At 40.7% G+C, this 18,663-nt stretch overlaps 1 protein-coding gene and 1 long non-coding RNA gene across 7 annotated transcripts in view; one reads left to right on the top strand and one right to left on the bottom strand.

The window, feature by feature from the left end:
- ENAH (ENAH actin regulator) overlaps positions 1-13,708 on the top strand; it is a 70,567-nt gene extending 56,859 nt beyond the window's left edge. For 4 of the 6 annotated variants that reach the window (XM_081903902.1, XM_081903901.1, XM_081903900.1 and 1 more), the window contains 9 exons: positions 2,963-3,727; positions 6,172-6,464; positions 7,150-7,283; positions 7,586-7,640; positions 8,176-8,224; positions 9,404-9,470; positions 11,483-11,561; positions 12,572-12,629; positions 13,600-13,708. In XM_081903902.1, the coding sequence (XP_081760028.1) occupies positions 2,963-3,727; positions 6,172-6,464; positions 7,150-7,283; positions 7,586-7,640; positions 8,176-8,224; positions 9,404-9,470; positions 11,483-11,561; positions 12,572-12,629; positions 13,600-13,637 (1,538 nt within the window). In that variant the 3' untranslated portion in view covers positions 13,638-13,708. The remainder of the gene's footprint in view (positions 1-2,962; positions 3,728-6,171; positions 6,465-7,149; positions 7,284-7,585; positions 7,641-8,175; positions 8,225-9,403; positions 9,471-11,482; positions 11,562-12,571; positions 12,630-13,599) is intronic. The other 2 variants (XM_081903904.1, XM_081903905.1) reach the window with 2 other exon arrangements.
- A 1,126-nt stretch (positions 13,709-14,834) lies between these two features.
- On the bottom strand, positions 14,835-18,323 carry LOC309365969. Its single transcript, XR_014166332.1, has 2 exons — positions 15,649-18,323; positions 14,835-15,534 (listed from the first exon to the last, which is right to left on the bottom strand). It is a non-coding gene; the product is annotated as an uncharacterized lncRNA (long non-coding RNA).
- Positions 18,324-18,663: the final 340 nt, after the last annotated feature.

Here is an 18,663-nt window from a genome sequence, read left to right as displayed (position 1 = left end):
TCATGAATTAAAATGGCTTATTTCCCGTTTTCCTGTAAGCTAACTTCCAAAAATTGGAACCTTATTGCCAGCAACCAAACTTTCTGTATTTCTCAAATAGTATATGTGTAGGATGGTGTTTTTGAGCCTCCTTTATTTTTTCTGTTAAACTTAAGAAGCAGTTTATATAACATCAGTTAGGAAAGAAATCCTACATTGATCACTTAAGAAGGAAGCCTAGAGTTCTGTGCTAAGAGAACTACATATTCTCACAACTCAGTATCCCTGTCCCTTAATGCTAATCCCATTGCCAGAACTTTAAATCTTCCTCTTATCCTGGGCTCTGTTTCTGTTCTTGCCCTCTTGTTGTCCTCCCTTTCCTCTCCGCCTTAGCCTCCTCTATCCTGTCCTGTAACCTTAGGCAGTTGCCTTCCACCTGCAGCTTGGGCCCTGTATGTCCCTTACCTTTCAGGACTTGGGTGAGAGGCGTGTTGTGCTTGAGAAATGCTGCTTATATTGGGCAGTGTTCGTTCCCTCAGTGTGGCTCCAACCGTAAGCACACTAAGGATTTGATGGCCAAGTTCTCTGGCAGTTTTACCAGCCAAACTTGGTTATTGAGAGGAAACTTTGACATTGACGTCCGTCAGTTGTCTGCGTAATTGAATGTTTGGCATGAGAGTTTATTGTCAGTAGGCAGACCTCGTGCAAAGAGTCTTGCAAGAGTCTTTTAGCAAGTTGTATGGATAGTATTTTAGATGCATCACTGTACAAAATTACTTGGATCAAAGATGGATCTGTATTCTTCGGTTAGTTCTTCTTTGAACGCAGAGCTATGGTTTTCGTTGTTGTAGTTGTAGTTGACTACATTGAAAAATGGTTAACTTGAGAAAAACTTTCACAATCTTAGTTTGTTTCCAAAGACCAACCAATAAAATAGGAGATATAAACTGACCATTGGTGCAACAGATCCAGTAAAATATGACCCAGCCAATAGTCCTTGCTATGATAGAGTAGCACAGAATGCTTAGGATGCCTGACAGTTTATATTTTTTTCTTTTACATGATCAGAAAGTTGGGTCGTCTCTTTTTGGGGAATGTGACATTATTCTTTTTATATTCTTCCAAGGCTACGTGCCTCAGAGACTTGTGTATAAATCTACAGCATAGGACTTGCTTCATTGCTGAACAGGAGTGCAGGCCGGTGTGTGTGTGTGTTTTCTTGAGGCCAAATGACTCAGGAAATGTGCATCACTCTTGAGTATAAAACCTAGAACTTCAGGAATGGGTGCAAGTTCATTACAGCACAATGTTCTTGTTTGGACATAACATTAACAGTAGCCCAGCTTTCCCTGGGAATGAGCGCTTTTCTTCTACAGTGTAAATGTGAGAGGAGTTCAGAAGCTTTTGCTTCTGCATTTGATTAACCACAGCTTGCCATGTTGTCTGAACCTGGAGGAACTATGGTTAGTAGCAACAAGCCAACTTCATAAACTATAGTTCGTGAAGCTGGTTGGTTTTGGCTAACTTTAGTTAATCCTAATTACAGTTTAGGTTTCAGATGAGACACTGAAATGCACTTAACACAAAAATGGAAAAGGAAGCTTCTGATCTCCTCTCCTGCATTTGTTCTCGTCTGAAAGAAGCTAGTGTAATAGCATATGCAGGCAACGCCTGGAGCTATGTAAAATATTTTGTTTCTTGGTGTAATAAACATAGACTTGGTTTGTACAGATTTGCTCATAAGTCCACAAAAATTATTAGCCCACATTTTTTACTAGCATGCCTGCAAATATTTTTGATAGCCACAAGTGGCACATCAGCACTCTAAAAGAACTGATTTCTCTTCCAATGTCCTGAAGCTAGATTCTGCCTTGCCTTGTAAACAGGAGGCAGTTCTTGCTTGACAAAGGCAAGCAGGCAAATGGCTATTTGCAATCCTGAATTCTCAGCTACTTTTTTCTGTTTCTAATTAATAAATAAATTAATTTTTCCTGTTTCTAATTAATAAAATATTTGCTTGAAGAATGAACGATCTGTAAAGTGGAAATTTGTATAAGCCAGTCACTTTTGAGGAAGAATTTTCTAATTTCTCGTGTTTCACATGCAGTTCTTACTTTTGGGACATAGTTTCTACTTACTGTTGATGAAGTGTGAACTTTCAACTGCAATCCTGTTCTCACTTACCTGGGAGCAAGTCTCGCTGAACTCTGTGGCCTGGTTCAGATACCATTTTAAATCATTGTTAAAATAAAACTATGCTTTAATGTGAACAAGCAGGGTGGCTGGCTGTATGTTGCATGCTATCCCATGCCTGTGAGTTGATTCTCTCTCAAGCCAAGAAGAAATTTTGTCTTCTGCTCATGATTTGCTGGGAGAGGAACAGGCTGCTAGTCTCGATTCACATGTAATGTGAAGCCAGCCTCGGGTTTGTTGAAGGTGTTGGGGAGGAGTACAGCAGGGACTTTCAAGGACTGTGCAACAGCACACTGTTTGTTCACATTAAACCATAGTTTAACTTTAACTATGATTTAAAATGATACCTATACCATGCCAATGGGGCCTACATCTGAGCAGAAAATGCACTGGATTGCACTGTTCATATGCTGAAATTGTCATTCAGTAGTATGTTAAAAAAAAATTCTTAAGATCACTTCACTTGATTCCAACCAATTGATTTTGCTGATTACCTTTGAGAACTTACTGTGTAGTGGAGGGGTTTGGGCGTTGTTGTTGTTTTTGCGTTTCCAGAATGTGCTTGTAAATTCAAATGTTGGCACAAATATATATGGCAAAATTGGAAGCATCTGTTGACAGTGTATAAATTCTCCTAACAGTAATTTACTTGTGCCTAATCCTCTGGTACTAACTATAGTCTACATTTATACATTTTGTTTGAATGCTGGTTTTGTTGCTTCATTAGCTCCCTTTTTCTCTCTCTCCTCTTTTATCCTGCCTTTGCTGCTGCTTTCCATCTTCTGTCCAGCTCCATCTTACGACAACTCCCCGTATAGTACTTCACTTCCTGAATACTCCAGTTGCCAGCCTCCTTCGGCACCACCTCCTTCATATGCTAAAGCAATGTCAGACTCTACTCCGGATTATGCTAATGTGACTTCTGCACAATCGGTTTCCTCTCCCCCTACACCACCACTAAGGCACTCTGCGTCACGTTTTGCTACTTCTTTGGGCTCTGCCTTTCACCCCGTCCTTCCGCATTACGCCACAGTTCCTCGTCAAGTAAACAAAAATTCTCGGCCACCTTCACCCGTGAACCCCCCAGCCCCTTTGCCCCCTAGTACCAAGTCCACTACTTGGTCTGCTTCTAGTTTTGCACCTCTCCCCCCTTCTCCTCCTGTAATGATTAGCAGCCCCCCAGGCAAAGCCACTGGCCCAAAGCCTGTTCTCCCCATACCAGTAACCGCTCAACTCTCCCAGTTATCCCCATCCCCTACTGCACCCAATGGTCTTCCAGAACTGGCAAATTATCCAGCACCTTCGCCACCTACCTCTGGTCCAACGCCGCCACCTTCCTTTCAGCCTCTCTCGCTCTCTGGACCTCAAGCTTCCTCTCCAAGTTCCCCATATGCCTCGACTCCCTCATCCAAGCCTAGTGTTCTCCCTTCTCCCTCTGCAGCTCCCCCTGCCTCTGTTGAGAACTCTCTAAACTCTGTGCTGGGAGACTCCTCTGCTTCTGAGCCAGTCTTGCAGACAGCCTCTCAGCCGATTGAACCTCCTCCGTCCCAGCAGGGTAAGGTTTCCGTTACTGCTACTAATTAACTAATCAGGAATGCACTCAAAACTAATTTGCACCTGAAACTTGATTTATCCTGAAGAATTAGCATGTTGAAAAGCTGCAGAGATCTTAATACCCTCAGCAAAAGTTCAGCAGAATGTCATGAGGAATTGTGAAACTTTGAAGAGCGGAGATGCGTTTTTTCAGTCAAATTTAAATAGTGTATTCCGTTTTTGTTTTTGTTCTTTCATTTCTGGAAGTCCGCTGAAAGAGTTTTCCTAGGTGGTTTCTTGCTTTTTTAATCATTGGACATTAAATGAAGAATGTTGGCGGTGAATTGGGTTTTTCTCAGTTCAGTATTATTCACAAAAAGTATACAGAAAGCATAATTAGTAAGATTTAATACGTCCATTTACACATACTTTAATTTGGTTTGTTTGTGTATCCAAAATAGTTTTTAAATTGCAGGTGTTGCATCCATTTAATATGTTGCTGAAATTTCTGAGGAACCCAAAGGCAGTTACTTAATGTGATAGAAATATGGTTTATAACAAGATGAATTGATCCTTTTAATGTTTCACTCAGTCTGGGCTAAACATTTTATAGAGTCTGTTACTCTAAATAACTCACAACTCAGGAGCAGGCAACCCTTTATTGATTTGAAGTGTTCCACCACTGCAAGGACAGATGAAAATCAACTTGCATTTCATAGTAAATTTACGTCTGTAATTGTGGACCACCCTTGATTAGGGATTTTTTTAAAAAAATCTAATCTTATTTTTCATTCAGGCAGTGGGGCAAAACCACTCATTCCATCAACATTTAAAAGTCTTCTAACTCACTAATGTATGCTGTATTAATATTTCTGGAAATAAGCACGGGCATGGGGTGCAAATGTTTCAGGTATCTTGTCTTAGGTTTGCTTAAATTGGTGGAATTTAGGCCTGTGTTCCTTAGACTTATATTGGGGATACAAACATTATTGATGTTGTGATCATCACCTTGAAAGGAGGGTATTTTTTATTTTTCTTATATTATGTATTTTGTGTTTTTATGTTGTAAACCACCCTGTGGTCTTCAGATGAAGGGCAGTATATAAATTCAATAAATACAAATAAAGAAGAAATGTTGTAGAACTGGAAAAGGTGCAGAATGTGGGCAAAATGATGAAGGTGATGGAGCAGATTAGAGCTTTTTAGTTGGTGAAAAGGGGGTAGGCATAATAGAGGTGTACAAAAGGGAATAGACAAGTTTTTCTTGTTCTTTTAGTTCTAGAACCCGAGATCATCCAGTGAAGGTGAACCCTGGGAGATTAGACAGACAAAATGAATTACTCATTCACCTAGTTTAGGCATGGGAGTCTTCCTAGTACAGCTCTCAGTTTTCCCCTCATTCCCATCTTTCTCGCATCTGACATCCTCTGTGATGTCAAGTGTGAGGCAGGTAGAAATGTGCCTGCCAGTGCACACCTGGGGAATCTTAAAGTGCACTGCCAGGGGAGGCTCCCCTGTCACTACTGATCAGCAGATTGCTGGTGAGAGCAAACCAATTGGAGTTGGCTGCACTATGAATTTACTCATGGGGAACTCCCTAGCTAGCAGATTCCAGCCAGAGTTGACCAGCTGATTGGTAACTTCAAGCAGCACTTGTCTGGGCTTGAATACAGAGGTAAATGGGTCACCTGGTATCATAGTGCTGTCTGATGATTGACAGGTCAGAGTCACCCTTGGAGGGTGAGAGAACCCAGCATTTGGCCCACCAGCTGAATCCAATTCCTCACTCCTGATGCAGTGCGTAGTTAAACTATGGTATTTGGTACCACACGGTGTAGTAATAGACACCAACTTGCACAGCTTTAAAGTAGGGTTTGATATATTCATGGAGGATAAAGCTATCAATGACTCCTCGCATCAAGGGCTATATGCTCTCAATACCCGTTATTGGTATTGAGCAGGAGAGTACTGTTGCGTTCCTGTCCTGCTTATGGGCTTCCCATACTCATTTGGCCACCATGTGAACAGAATCCTGGACTAAATGTGTCCTTGATCTGATCCAGCAGGCTCTTCCTATGTCACTGGGCTTCTATGCATAGATTTTTCTTGTCTACATCATGTTCTACCTCTGTCTTTAAGGTAGGGGTCTGTTTTGTTTTTTGATAAGGTTGTGCAAAGGCCGCTCAGTATCATGTCCCTCAAAACATTCACATGAATTTTGTTTGTGGCATCTCTGTTTCCTCTTAAGAAGTTTTGAGGGTAGTTTTATTTCAAGCTGAATTGTCTGTTCATTACTATTTATGTGTGCCTATTAGAATGAAGGAATATGTTTCTTTCATATTGAAACCAGCATGGGGACTGTGCAGTTCCCCCCCCCCCCTTAATGTAGTATAGAATTGGTTTCCTGACAGTCTTCCCTTTTTGTCACAATTTTTGTTTGGTTTTTGTGTGTGTGTTTTTAATTAGGTGTTATCCAAGGACCACCTGCACCCCCACCCCCACCCCCTCTCCCACCTGGCCCTGTCCAGTCACCACCAGCAGTCCCCCCTCCCCCTGGACCCCCTCCTCCTCCCCCTCTTCCACCATCGGGGCCGCCTCCCCCACCACCTCCCCCCCTTCCCAACCAGGTTCCTCCCCCACCTCCGGCCCCTCCTCTGCCTCCTGCGGGTTTTTCCATGGGATCGATGTATGAAGACCACCGTCCTTTAACAGGACTAGCAGCTGCTCTTGCTGGAGCCAAACTCAGAAAAGTATCGCGGGTAAGCACAGTTCCAGACGTTTTAATTTTAATTTTCGAATTAAGGTCTTCATCTGCTCAGACTGTTCATAACGAATGGCTAGCGATCAACAATGTCTCTAAAATGCCTATATCTAACTTTATTAGAATTAACTATACAGCAGTACCTTGGAAGTTGTCGTTCGGAAGTCCGTTCGACTTCCAAAATGTTCAGAAACCAAAGCACGGCTTCTGATTGGTTGCAGGAAGCTCTTGCAGCCAATTGGAAGCAGCGGAAGCCCCATCGGACGTTCGGGTTCCAAAGAACGTTCGCAAACCGGAACACTCACTTCCAGGTTGCAGCGTTCGGGAGCCAAAACATCCAAGTACCAAGGTGTTTGGGATCCAAGGTATGACTGTAATAGGATACTGTTCAGATGTAACCCAGTATTGGCCTTGCAGGTCAAATTTGATAGGTGGACAGGCTGCTGCTGTGGTTCTACTGCTTCCGCAAATAAACAAAACAAGGAGCACATCTTGGAGGCTCCTCAGCCCTGGGGTATGGCTAGACTTTCGCTTAGTCAAATTAAGCGACCTACTGGTAATTATTAAAATACTTCAAACTTTCCCCAGACTATTTCAGACCCTTGTTGCCATCTATAAAATCTGACTCCTCATTCTAACAATATAATTTCCATTTCTTTATTCTTGGGCCTTGTCAATTTTAGAACGAAGATTCTCCTAATACCAGTGGAGGAGCAAGCTCTGCTTCGCCCAAAACAGATACTGGCCGTGGGAATGGGCCACTCCCGCTTGGAGGAAGTGGCTTAATGGAAGAAATGAGTGCCCTGCTGGCAAGAAGGTAAGATGATCGTTTAATTTTTACATCTTTAATATAGTTCTCACTGTACAGGTTTGGCAGGTGTGTTTTTCCCATCATGGGAGCAAATGGCAAAGAGCTATAAACATCTCAGATTCTTGGTATGATGCGCCTATGATGTGAGCACATTTTCAGTGTGCACACTTACGTTTTTGCATGTTGAGTGTCATTTGTTTCAATGAGGACAATTTCCACAAGCTGCCGAGGAGTGATAGCAAAGCCATACATTGGCAAGCAGTGTTGAGTAAGGAGTAACTGAGTTCACTTTTTGTCCCTGCTTGAAGGAGACGAATTGCTGAGAAGGGGTCATCAGAAGCAGAAACAAAGGAAGAAAAAAATGTAAGTTGACAAATTAATCTGGCACAATATGCAACATACCATATAACCAAATTACAGGTAACTCACACCTTATGCTCATTTTATTTACGTGATCACAGCTTTGCACGCACCACACAGCTGCAATTGTGGGCTTCCCTGGCAGCATCTCAGAGCACTTGCACCTCCTGCCTTTCTTGCTGGGCTTTGAGAAGGCAGCAGAAGGGCTCTGAGACCCTGCCAGAGCTCTTAGGCCACCTTCCCACACCTGGGTAAGCAGCATTCCACTTTGCAGAGTGGGGGTTCCAGGGGTTTCTGATTTCACACGTTTTTGTGTTTATACATGGACCCTCGGAACCAAACCCTCACATAAGATGCAAACTACCTGTATTTTAATTTTTGAGATTAACTTGTCTTAATGGGGAAAACTGCTTCGGTGCTTCATATCTGCTAAAAAAAACCCAATAACTTTAAATGTTCCATCTGATTATGTCACCTCACTTCTGGAAATTTTGACTAGACTTGCAGGTTGATTGTATTTTTCATCTAATTTAAATAGGAAGAACCAGAGCATTCAGCTTCCAAGCCTCCTTCAACAAGCACACCTGGTAAGTTGTACAAAACTGTGACATTCACATAGCTGACACAAATTCTGTGCATTCATTGTCCTTGCTTTTAAGGTTCACTTTCCAAAATCAAGTATGTCAGTAACAACTTAAGCTCTATACTTAGAACGGATTTCTAGTTTGACAAGCAAAATAGCAATCTCTGCAGCTTTTAATTGGATGCTGTTGCTTACTGTAAATATGGATGCAACAAATTTCTTAAGATAGAAATGTTTGAATTCCTAGAATAATAGAATTGTAGTGTTGGAAGGAACCCCAAGCCTCATCCAGTCTAACCCCCTGCATGCAGGAATCTCCGCTAAAGCATCCATGGCAGATGGCCATCCAACCTCTGCTTAAAAACCTCCAAAAAAGGAGAGCCCACCACCTCTTGTGAGTTCTTCAAGGTCAGGCATCCCCAAACTCGGCCCTCCAGATGTTTTTGGGACTACAATTCCCATCATCCCTGACCACTGGTCCTGTTAGCTAGGGATGATGGGAGTTGCAGTCACAAAAGATCTGGAGGGCTGAGTTTGGGGGTGCCTGTTCACACAACAAGGTGTTGTGTGTACGGGATTGAAGCCACCGTTTCCATCTTAACCTATCATAATGGAGCTTGTATATGGGCTCCCTTTTTTAAACTCTTCCTTTCAACCGGTTTTTTTAAAAAGGGGAATATAGCATATATTTCCTTTTAAAGGACTGACTGAAAGGAAATAGGTAAAGGGCAGTGAGGTAGATGATAACCAGTGATTCAGCATTGCAAAATTCTTAGCAGGAGCTTAAAAAAAAATCTCTCTGAAGTGAGAGGCCCACAGGATGATTTGTACATAGGAACAAAATGCCCTAATGGCTGGGGTCTAAATTGTCTCTGTCTGCCTGGGAAGACTTTCAGGTCACAGTGTATCACTTACTGAAAGCGTTGGCTCGGCATGCTGTGGGTAAAATATAATATGGATTATTGGGAAATGGGTGGAGTACATAAGGCAGCAAGTTTTTCAATGTCACTGCTTAAATCTGTGGTACACAGCCAGGTGCAAAGTGATTGGAGGCGTACAAGTCATCTTAATTCATAAAGATTACTCTTTTTAAAGTACTATTATTAACAGTTCAGAGAAGGACTTTTATACAGCAGTAAACAAATGTATGTAAGTAACATCCAGTGATTTTTATCTCCTGCAGAACTAACAAGAAAGCCTTGGGAAAGAACGAGTGCAATGAATGGAAGCAAGTCACCCATTATCTCGAGGTAGTTGTCTTTTGTTTGCAGGGTACAACCCCCACCCACCCCAATGTGACTGGAACAGAGGAGTTTTATTTTTAAAAATTGAATAGTAAAATGCAAAACCTAAGTATTTTATGGCTATAGATAGTGTTCCGTATCAAATGAATCTTGTGCCAAGGAGTGGAAGAATCAAATACCTTTTAGCCCTTCAATTATTTGTCCTTGAAAGATTTTTGTTTGTTTGTTATAACAAAGCATGCAGTGAAAGATGAAGATCAGTAATAAAAAAGGGTGAGGTTACTTTCCTTTTTCAAGAAAGCCTGATATTGAATTATTAATTTTACATTGTCATAGCAATTTTTCCTCAGGAATTAGACAAGTAATATATTTAGAATAAAGTTATACTAAGCTTAAGTAGTAGATTGTGTATGAGTTCAGCATTAATAAGGAGTTGAAAAATGATTTCACTACAGAGTGTTTCCCCCAGGCTGAGGACGGTGAAACAATTGCTGAAATGGCTAGAGTGCTGGTGGAGAAAAATTCATTCTGAATCGGACCAAACATCGGTTAGAGCTCAACGTCGAGCCCACCAAGTGGCGATAGCAGCAGCGAAGAACACCTTCTTCGCTGCCTCTATCGCGCCTGCTGAAAACAGTTCCATGAAACTCCTTCAGGTAGTTCGTAATTGAACAGAACCACCTTCTCCATTGGGGACCTATAAGGACTCCCAAGATCTCTTGCAATGATTTCGCCAAAAAAAAAAAAAAATGGAGATAGAAATCACTCAAATTGGAACTAGTGGTGGTGGTGAAGGTCCTGTGTGAGTGACTGGGTACGGTTGGAAGGTGGATGACAGTTAATGGACTGACATTTAATAATAATAATAATAATTTATTATTTATACCCCGCCCATCTGGCTGGGCCTCCCCAGCCACTCTGGGCGGCTTCCATAAAAACCAAAAATACAGTAAAATCACACGTTAAAAACTTCCCTGAACAGGGCTGCCTTAAGATGTCTTCTGAATGTCAGGTAGTTGTTTATTGCTTTGACATTTGCTGGAAGGGCGTTCCACAGGGTGGGCGCCACTACCGAGAAGGCCCTCTGCCTGGTTCCCTGTAGCTTTGCTTCTCGCAATGAGGGAACCGCCAGAAGGCCCTCGGCGCTGGACCTCAGCGTCCGGGCAGAATGATGGGGGTGGAGACGCTCCTTCAGGTATACTGGACCGAGGCCGTTTAGGGCTTTAAAGGTCAGCACCAACACTTTGAATTGTGCTCGGAAACATACGTATTGTTTCAGGGGGGGGCAGGTGGAGGGGACTCCCTGGCCCTGAATGGGGTAACTCTGCCCCTAAAGGCCAGGTGCGCAGCTGTGGGGTCATTTTGGACTCACATCTATCCATGGAGGCTAAGGTTAATTCTGTTTCCGGGGCAGCTGTCTACTAGCTCCATCTGGTGTGGTGGCTGAGATAATGCCTGCCTAAAGTAATACCTTTAGTGGACTCCTCCACGAGATCAAAAGCCTGTGGACTGAAGGAGCCCATTGTTCACTGATGGTGAAGTTTGGGTCCAAGCTTCACCAGCAATGAACACACAAATTTACCATGTAACCAAACATCTCATGGCCTTCCATTAGCTGTGTGTTTTTAGAAGGGCAGAGAATTATTATAATTATAATTTAATATTGTTGCTGCTTTGATGACTTTATATCATGGCAGGATATAACCTTTTATGTAAAGGAATCCACTCAGAAGTGAAATTCCCATTTAAAATCAACAACACAGCATTCTACTTTTAATGGTCAGACTGCCATTCTCCCGACATTTTTCAGTTTGAGATAAAAGACCATCTAGGTCCAGCAGAAGCATTTTGCTCATCAGTCAAGAGAACAGAATAATTAAACTTCTTAACTACTTGGTGGTGGGGGGTGGGTTGTAAAGGCATGGTAGGCAGTAGATCACTGTTCTTATAAATTGAATTGCTGGTGGAAGTAGCAGGTAACATAGTTAACTTGAACCATGTTTGTTTGTTCTTTACAGACCAAAATCTGCATCCTCTGGGCAACCCAGTACAAATGGAGTACAGTCTGAAGGGCTAGACTATGACAGATTGAAACAAGTAAATATTTTATACTAGAACTCTAGTCCTAATGTTGTTTATGATATTGACTTTAATTATTTCTGGTTGACAACAAACTTTATTTCTATAATTTCTCCGCCATTTGAGCAGCATGGTGTACAACATGATAGAAAGAATATAAAGTACAACAATAAAACATTTTTAATACCACAAATATGCTTAGTATGCAGGTCTTAAAGCAGTCTATTGAAAACATCTACAGAAAACATCTAAATATAGCTGCCTTCAGTCACTATGAAACACTTTAATGAAAAGGTTTTAACCAGTTGTCAAACTACCAACATAGGTGGTTAAACATGCATCCCACGGATATTATTAAGCTTCTGGGCTTAATATCCTGGTTAATTAACAGACATTAAACCAGAATTCCTAGTTTTGACCTTAATAAGGAACTCTAGTTTTAAATGAGCAGGATCTCTGAATGAATGACAGGGGGACATGGGCAAAGAAGCCTTAAACTGGTTTCTGGCTTCATAAATTGTGGTTACGAAGTAGATAAGAATACCTCCTAATCTGACATAGAATTGCTACTTCGCTAGTTTCATTGTAAATAAACACTTCTTTTTAAGGCATTGCATCAATACTGTATTACATAACATTTCCTCTAGAGGGGGGTTTTCTGCACACAGTGAGGCAGCAAAATCACCCTCTTCTTCCTTATCCCATCACCCTTGCCTATCTTGCCACTGAGATCCCTGAGTTTCCACAAATAGATGCAACAATCAGTATGTGATCAGTTCCCAGATTTGTGTGGTGGAGGGGAATTAGCTCTACATTTTGAGCTTGTGTTCACTGGGTTCTCTCTGTGCTCAAGCTCTATACAAAAGTAGGGGGAAATTATAATTTGATCTAGGTCATAGAAGCACTTCATTTGGAGTGTCGCTACTTGAAATTTAAACGTAAGCTTGTTAAATCTTTTTCAATTTTGATGCCTTTTAAATTGCCTTGGGCAAAACTTTTGACTTTTTAATTCTGTTCTGATACTATAGGATATTTTAGATGAAATGAGGAAGGAATTAACGAAACTAAAAGAAGAGTTAATTGATGGTGAGTATTTCAACCTATGACTGCTTTTCAGGATTTTAAGAATGGAATTTTATGAATGGGTTAGGCTTTTGAAATGGAAAATTCTCAGACCTCACATGCTTACCTTTCATTGGCACATGATCCTGACCCCCAAATGTTCCACTATCACAATTACAATGGAGGAGTATGTTTCAGTTGATCAAGAGTTTGGCTTCAGGTCCATGAGGCCTCTATCCACTCCTACCTGAATTGATATCTAGTTTTGGGGCAAGTCACTGTTTTGCCTCAACCTCCCTATCTATAAAATGGTGGTGTAAATATCTGTTAAACTGGCCTGCCTTCAAAAGGTGATGTTCGACTATAAACTTGGAATTTAAGGCAGACTGCCGATTAAAAGCTCTGGATAAATAGTAAATGTCCTTAGACCCTGCCCCACTTTATTATGTACTTAGGCTGGCTGTGGCACTTCCAGAACATTAGATTACCAGAGTATGGTTTACTGTGACAAAGCTATCCATCCAAGAATAACAATAGCTAGAGCTGGAAAACCACCAGAACCACTTGGGCTTCCCTGGACAAAGCTGGATCCAAGAAAACACCCAGGCTATGTATCTGGTTTTTCATGGGAAATATAATCCCATTTAGAGTGTGCTGTCTTATCTAATTCCCAGACCCTAGAAACACCTAGCAACAGAGCCTTCATCTTGTCAGAATTCACTTTCAGTTTATTAGTCTTTTTGGGACTACCACACTATAATGTAGCTCCCTCGGCCTGAAGACAGATGAGTGCCACAACCCCGTAGTTGCCTTTGACTGGACTTAACCATCCAGGGGTCCTATACCTTTACCTTTTACCTATAGCCACATTGTCTGTACTACGTTTGAGGAAACACTGTCTTGATACAGGTTTTCTCAAATGAACAGACCACATCCTTTCTCTGTTGAGATACTGCAGAGTTTAACAGCAATTTCCCTCCTCTTTCCAAATCAGCAATCCGGCAAGAACTGAGCAAGTCGAATACAGCATAGTAGGACTTAGCCATTGTGACCACTGGTCTAGGCACAAAATCGACTACATTTTGCGAGCTGTTAGAAGAAAATGGAAAAAAATACACTTGGAAGAAGGGCAAGATTCTGAAAGCTTTCAGACATCACTTCGGTATACGATTTCCCTTTGCTGCTGTTTTCTGACTTTAAACCTGGTGGAAAATGTTATTAAGTTGCGGTAACGATTTATGCAGAAAATCCTATACCTGTCAGACGAGATCACAGTGCATTGAAATGTTTTCATATCGAGATGAAGCTGCACATTCACAATTCATTAAGACTAAAAGAGAGAGAGAGAGAGAGGAGAGAGAAAAGCTTGGGAAGGCTTTTCAGAGAGGTTTTCTTAGTGAAGGATTTAGCAAGTTATACTGTTGTACAAATGTATCTCAGGTTAGTCTTCCTATCATATGGGGTGTTTCCATGAATTAAAGATCAAACATGACTTCAGTTCACAAAATAAAGAGCAGATAAGAGTATGTTGTAAAATACAAAATTGGTGAATGAGAGATCTTCTAGGATGTGATGATATATTGAGTTTTGGAATCTTATGATAGGAAGCCTCTCTAGTTAGCCTTCGTACAGTTTTGTAGGGGAAAACGCAAATGCTGTCCTGAGTATAAAGATGTAGATGCCTTCCTAAATTGTAATGCTTTACCAAATCTAAGACTTCTCCAGAAAACAAATCAATGGTCAAATGTAAATTGTTAGATTGTTAGAGACTTACCGTAGGTTTTTGAGCTTTTAAGATTTATGCATGTAGACATTTTTGTAATATAACACAACCACAGAGTTGGCTTTTTAATTTAAAACATCCTTGCATGCCACAAATATTAAGTAGCCTTTTTACAGTAAGGCCTAGTTAATGCCCAGGCAAAACTTGGGAGGTGTAGGGTTGGGGGTAGGGTGACTTTTTTTATTTAAAAGAATTTGTATTAATTACTGCACTATTTTTCCTTATATTGCATGCATGTGTAATAATAAGGAAAATGTTGTGACTTATCAGTAACCATGTTAAATAGAAGCAGATACTTAATAATTTTTTTGTATCATTTTGTTTGTATTTCAAAATTAGTAATGCTTCAGTAAGAGGTTTGGAAACCCTTAAGCGATTTTGCTTCTTTTTCTTAACTTGGTATAAAGTTAAGCAATCATGATTAAACTTAGAGGTAATTTTTTAAAAAAAGAGGCATACAAAAGTAGTACAGAGCAGTCTTTCCACAACAGCTACTTGAACCTGTGCATTGAGGTCAGTTTCTACTTAATTTGGGAGTGAGCATAGTGCAAGGGTTATTTATGCTGCCAATCCTTTAATCCCAGTTTAAGTGACTAGGAGCAGGTCATGAGGTCATGTACTTCTTCCCAACCTCTCCCCAACGTAAATTCCTCCTGCCCTTCTCCCCATCTCTGAATCGTGGTTAACAGTTGCATCATCACTGGCCGGAAACTTGACAAGATCATATTTTAACCAGGACTGGAAAAGCTTTTGGTGCCAGTGCTGCCTGTAACCAGGGTTAAGGAGCCGGGGGGGGGGGTGTGAGCGGGTCATGCCAGGAAAGGTGCACATTTTCCTACAGCTTGCTCCTGATCCTTTAACCATGCAGTGGACCTAGGTCAGGCATGGCCAAACTTGGCCCTCCAGCTGTATTGGGACTACAGCTCCCATCATCCCTAGCTAACAGGACCAGTGGTCAGGGATGATGGGAACTGTAGTCCCAAAACAGCTGGAGGGCCAAGTTTGGCCATGCCTGACCTAGGTAGTCTAGGTCAAATATTGATGCACAAAGTCACACGATGGAAAGTCTTAAGAACAGTGGTGGCAACAACATACTCTTCAAAGATGAAATTCACTTTGTTCCATCTCCTGTTCCAGTGTCCAAACCTTTACTGAGATATCCCATACAGACTTCCAGAAAGGGATGGGGTGGGGATTCCAAACCTTTACTGAGATATCCCATACAGACTTCCAGAAAGGGATGGGGTAGGGATTCCAAACCTTTACTGAGATATCCCATACAGACTTCCAGAAAGGGATGGGGTGGGGAATCCTGCAATTTTAAATGTTGTAATTCGGCAAATAATGTGCAACAATCTATAATTCCCACTGCCTCTTAAATTCTCCATGCTATATAATAGTGCCATATTTATCTTGTGAGCTATGCTGATTTGAAAAAAATAACTTGTGGCTATGGACAGAATTACTCATTTTCTTGAATTACCCACTTTCATCCAGTTTAGTTCATAAGAAAGCTTTATTTACCATATCCTCCCAAGTGTTGGGCACCAAACCAAATTAACAGCTGCTTATTGCTGCTTAAAGTTTTCATTGAGGACATTCTCTGTTTCCCCTCTTTCTGTAAGATGGAAGTATGGCATATAAAATATGATCCAAAAATCAGTGGTTACATTTTTTTAAAGTGTTATCTGCATGCATTAGTTGAAGGCGTTTTTTAAAATAACAAGGCAAACAGATGTTGCTCTCAAATTAAGAGGAGGCATTTTCATCTTTTAAAAGTAATTTCTGATTAAACAGGATAACCCTAAATGCTTACTCTTTTCAGAAATCATGTCTGATTTTGTTTGTAAAGAAAATTCAGAGATAGCCTAGCAGAATGTTAGAGGTGTAAGTGGTCCAAAGGTAAGAAAACTGAGTTACTAGATTGTGAACGAAACTGGTTAATGCACTAAACGTTTTGTGCCTTGGTCTAAAAATAACATGATTTCTGTGCAAAAGGAAAAAAGAAACAGGTCTTTGTACTCTTTCTACATGCATAGTTATGTGATCCTGAATTGGACCGTTCCAGGAAATCCAATTTTAGTTAAACTGTAAATTAAGGCTGTTTTAACGACAGCTATGCCATTGCTAGATAGTCCTGTAATTAAAATGAGCTACAGAGGAAGCTTAGGTTATTTTAATTACTGTTCTTTTAAAAAAATGTTATGATGGTTCCTGTGCTTTTGTACAGCGGATGCCTTAAGCTGAATATGGTTTAGGGGATCACTTTTAATTCCAGGAAGGTATTGCTTTCCTCAACACTGTGATCTGATCTGTGATAAATCTGTCCTATTCATACACAAGTGGCTAACAAGTCAATTGCAAACAAACTGAATGTACAAATCTTAGTGCTGGTGCTGAAATCTCTTCAGAGTTGTCATGAAACAAAGTTCATTGTTCAAAAAGTTTGCAAGCATCAAGTGTCAATCAAAACTGAAGATGAAACACTAATGAATGTTGAATTTTCATGCATTTAGTTTTACCTCCTTTTGAGTTTTTCAGTTAATTCTCAGCTATTTTTACCATATTGTGTCATTTTAAAATTTCTTAAAATGCTAACTTTGTTTTGTTTGAGCAGATGAAATAAAATTGCAATATATACATGCTGCTGCTATTGTTTATGAGACTTGATGTCATAATGAGAAACTGATTCCTCCTCCTTGGTGTTACCTAGTCCTATTGTCCTAAATTCATAGCATACTAAACATGCTACCTCCACAAAGAATGTAACAAATAACGCTCATAATTCAAAACTTATGCTGAATCCAAGAAAGTGGAGCTATTTCATCTTGAAGTTGCTTTTGAGCTTTGTTTTGTCTCCATCCAGGCTCCCCATACCAATGAATGAATGAACACACACAAACACAGCACCACACTACATTATGCTACACAAAAGCAACACCATACATTTTGTCCAAACAGTTGTTTGTGCTTGTTCCTTTGTTTCATTTTTTTTAACCCATTAGTCACCACAGCTTTTTTTCTTTGCTGACATCTTGTGTTGGATATAACACAAAAATGATTTGTGACGCTTTCCATGTTAAGCTTCCACCCTTTCACTCAAATCACTTCTCACTGTCTAGGTAATGTCATTTATGTGATTTGACAGACTAGATCAGGCATGGCCAAACTTGGCCCTCCAGCTATTTTGGGACTACAATTCCCATCATCCCTGACCACTGGTCCCGTTAGCTAGGGATGATGGGAGTTGTAGTCCCAAAACAGCTGGAGGGCCAAGTTTGGCCATGCCTGGACTAGATCATAAAAAGCTCCCTGTTTAAGTTAGAAAGACAAGATCAGACATTAATGAGGTCAAAGAGAAATTATGGGCTTCATTAATTAAATGGAACCAGGGAGCACTTTCCCATCAAGTAGAGAGTATGTGGGTATCTTGACAGTGAGATTAGAAAGAGGATAAGTTGTTGATATATGTAGAAAACAGAAGCAGAGGAGGAGGGACATTAAAGGCATAAACATCTGATTTGAGACTAGAAGAGAGTACTATGGATAATTGTTAAAACACTTAAGTAGGTAACCATATGGCTTTCACTTAGGAAACAGCATTTTGAGGGCATTGGATTGTGTAAGCCTAGGTTTCCCTCTGCTGACTGCTGTTGGAATTTCAACTATTTAGGCATGAGCTTAGTTTGTTAAAAGCAAGTAAAATGTGACACACCATATGTAGGACTTAAATACTTTATACACTCAAAAGAAATATTTGTCCAACTAAATCATACTTGGGAATAAATGGACTTATCTTACTTTGAAGAGTCTGTATGAGTAACCACTGGATATCACCTTGTGCAAATAACTACACTGGGACATTTCATTTTCAAAAATTACGTCCTAGTAATTAAAACCTGCCAAGCTATCATACATCTCCCATGAGAGAGGGGAGGGGGGAGACACCAGTCATATTAAAGCTTAGTGCACTGCATATAAATTACAACTCATTGAGTGTGTAAGTTTTGGGAGCAGATGGATACCATGTCAGCCTGATCAAACTTCTTAGGAGCCACATACAGCAAGGTTTTGGTATGCAGCACAAGAAGCACAGTCCTTGTTCCTGCAGCTTCCCCATTAGCACTTCCACATATTGCCTCCGCAATTGGTTCATTTCCCAGGATCCAGTCATTGCTCTCGAGTTTTTCATGGCATATGTCTCTCCCCACTTCTATCATTCATCCAGCTCTTCTTTGGTAGGTGGGTTGTCCTGTTCTTGCTGCTGCTGCCACC

The sequence above is a fragment of the Podarcis melisellensis genome, assembly GCF_964234715.1.
Source record: "Podarcis melisellensis genome assembly, chromosome: 3".
NCBI classification, from domain to species: domain Eukaryota; kingdom Metazoa; phylum Chordata; class Lepidosauria; order Squamata; family Lacertidae; genus Podarcis; species Podarcis melisellensis.
The sequence above is the reverse complement of the archived record's forward strand: the minus strand, read 5'-3'. Positions and strand labels throughout refer to the sequence as shown.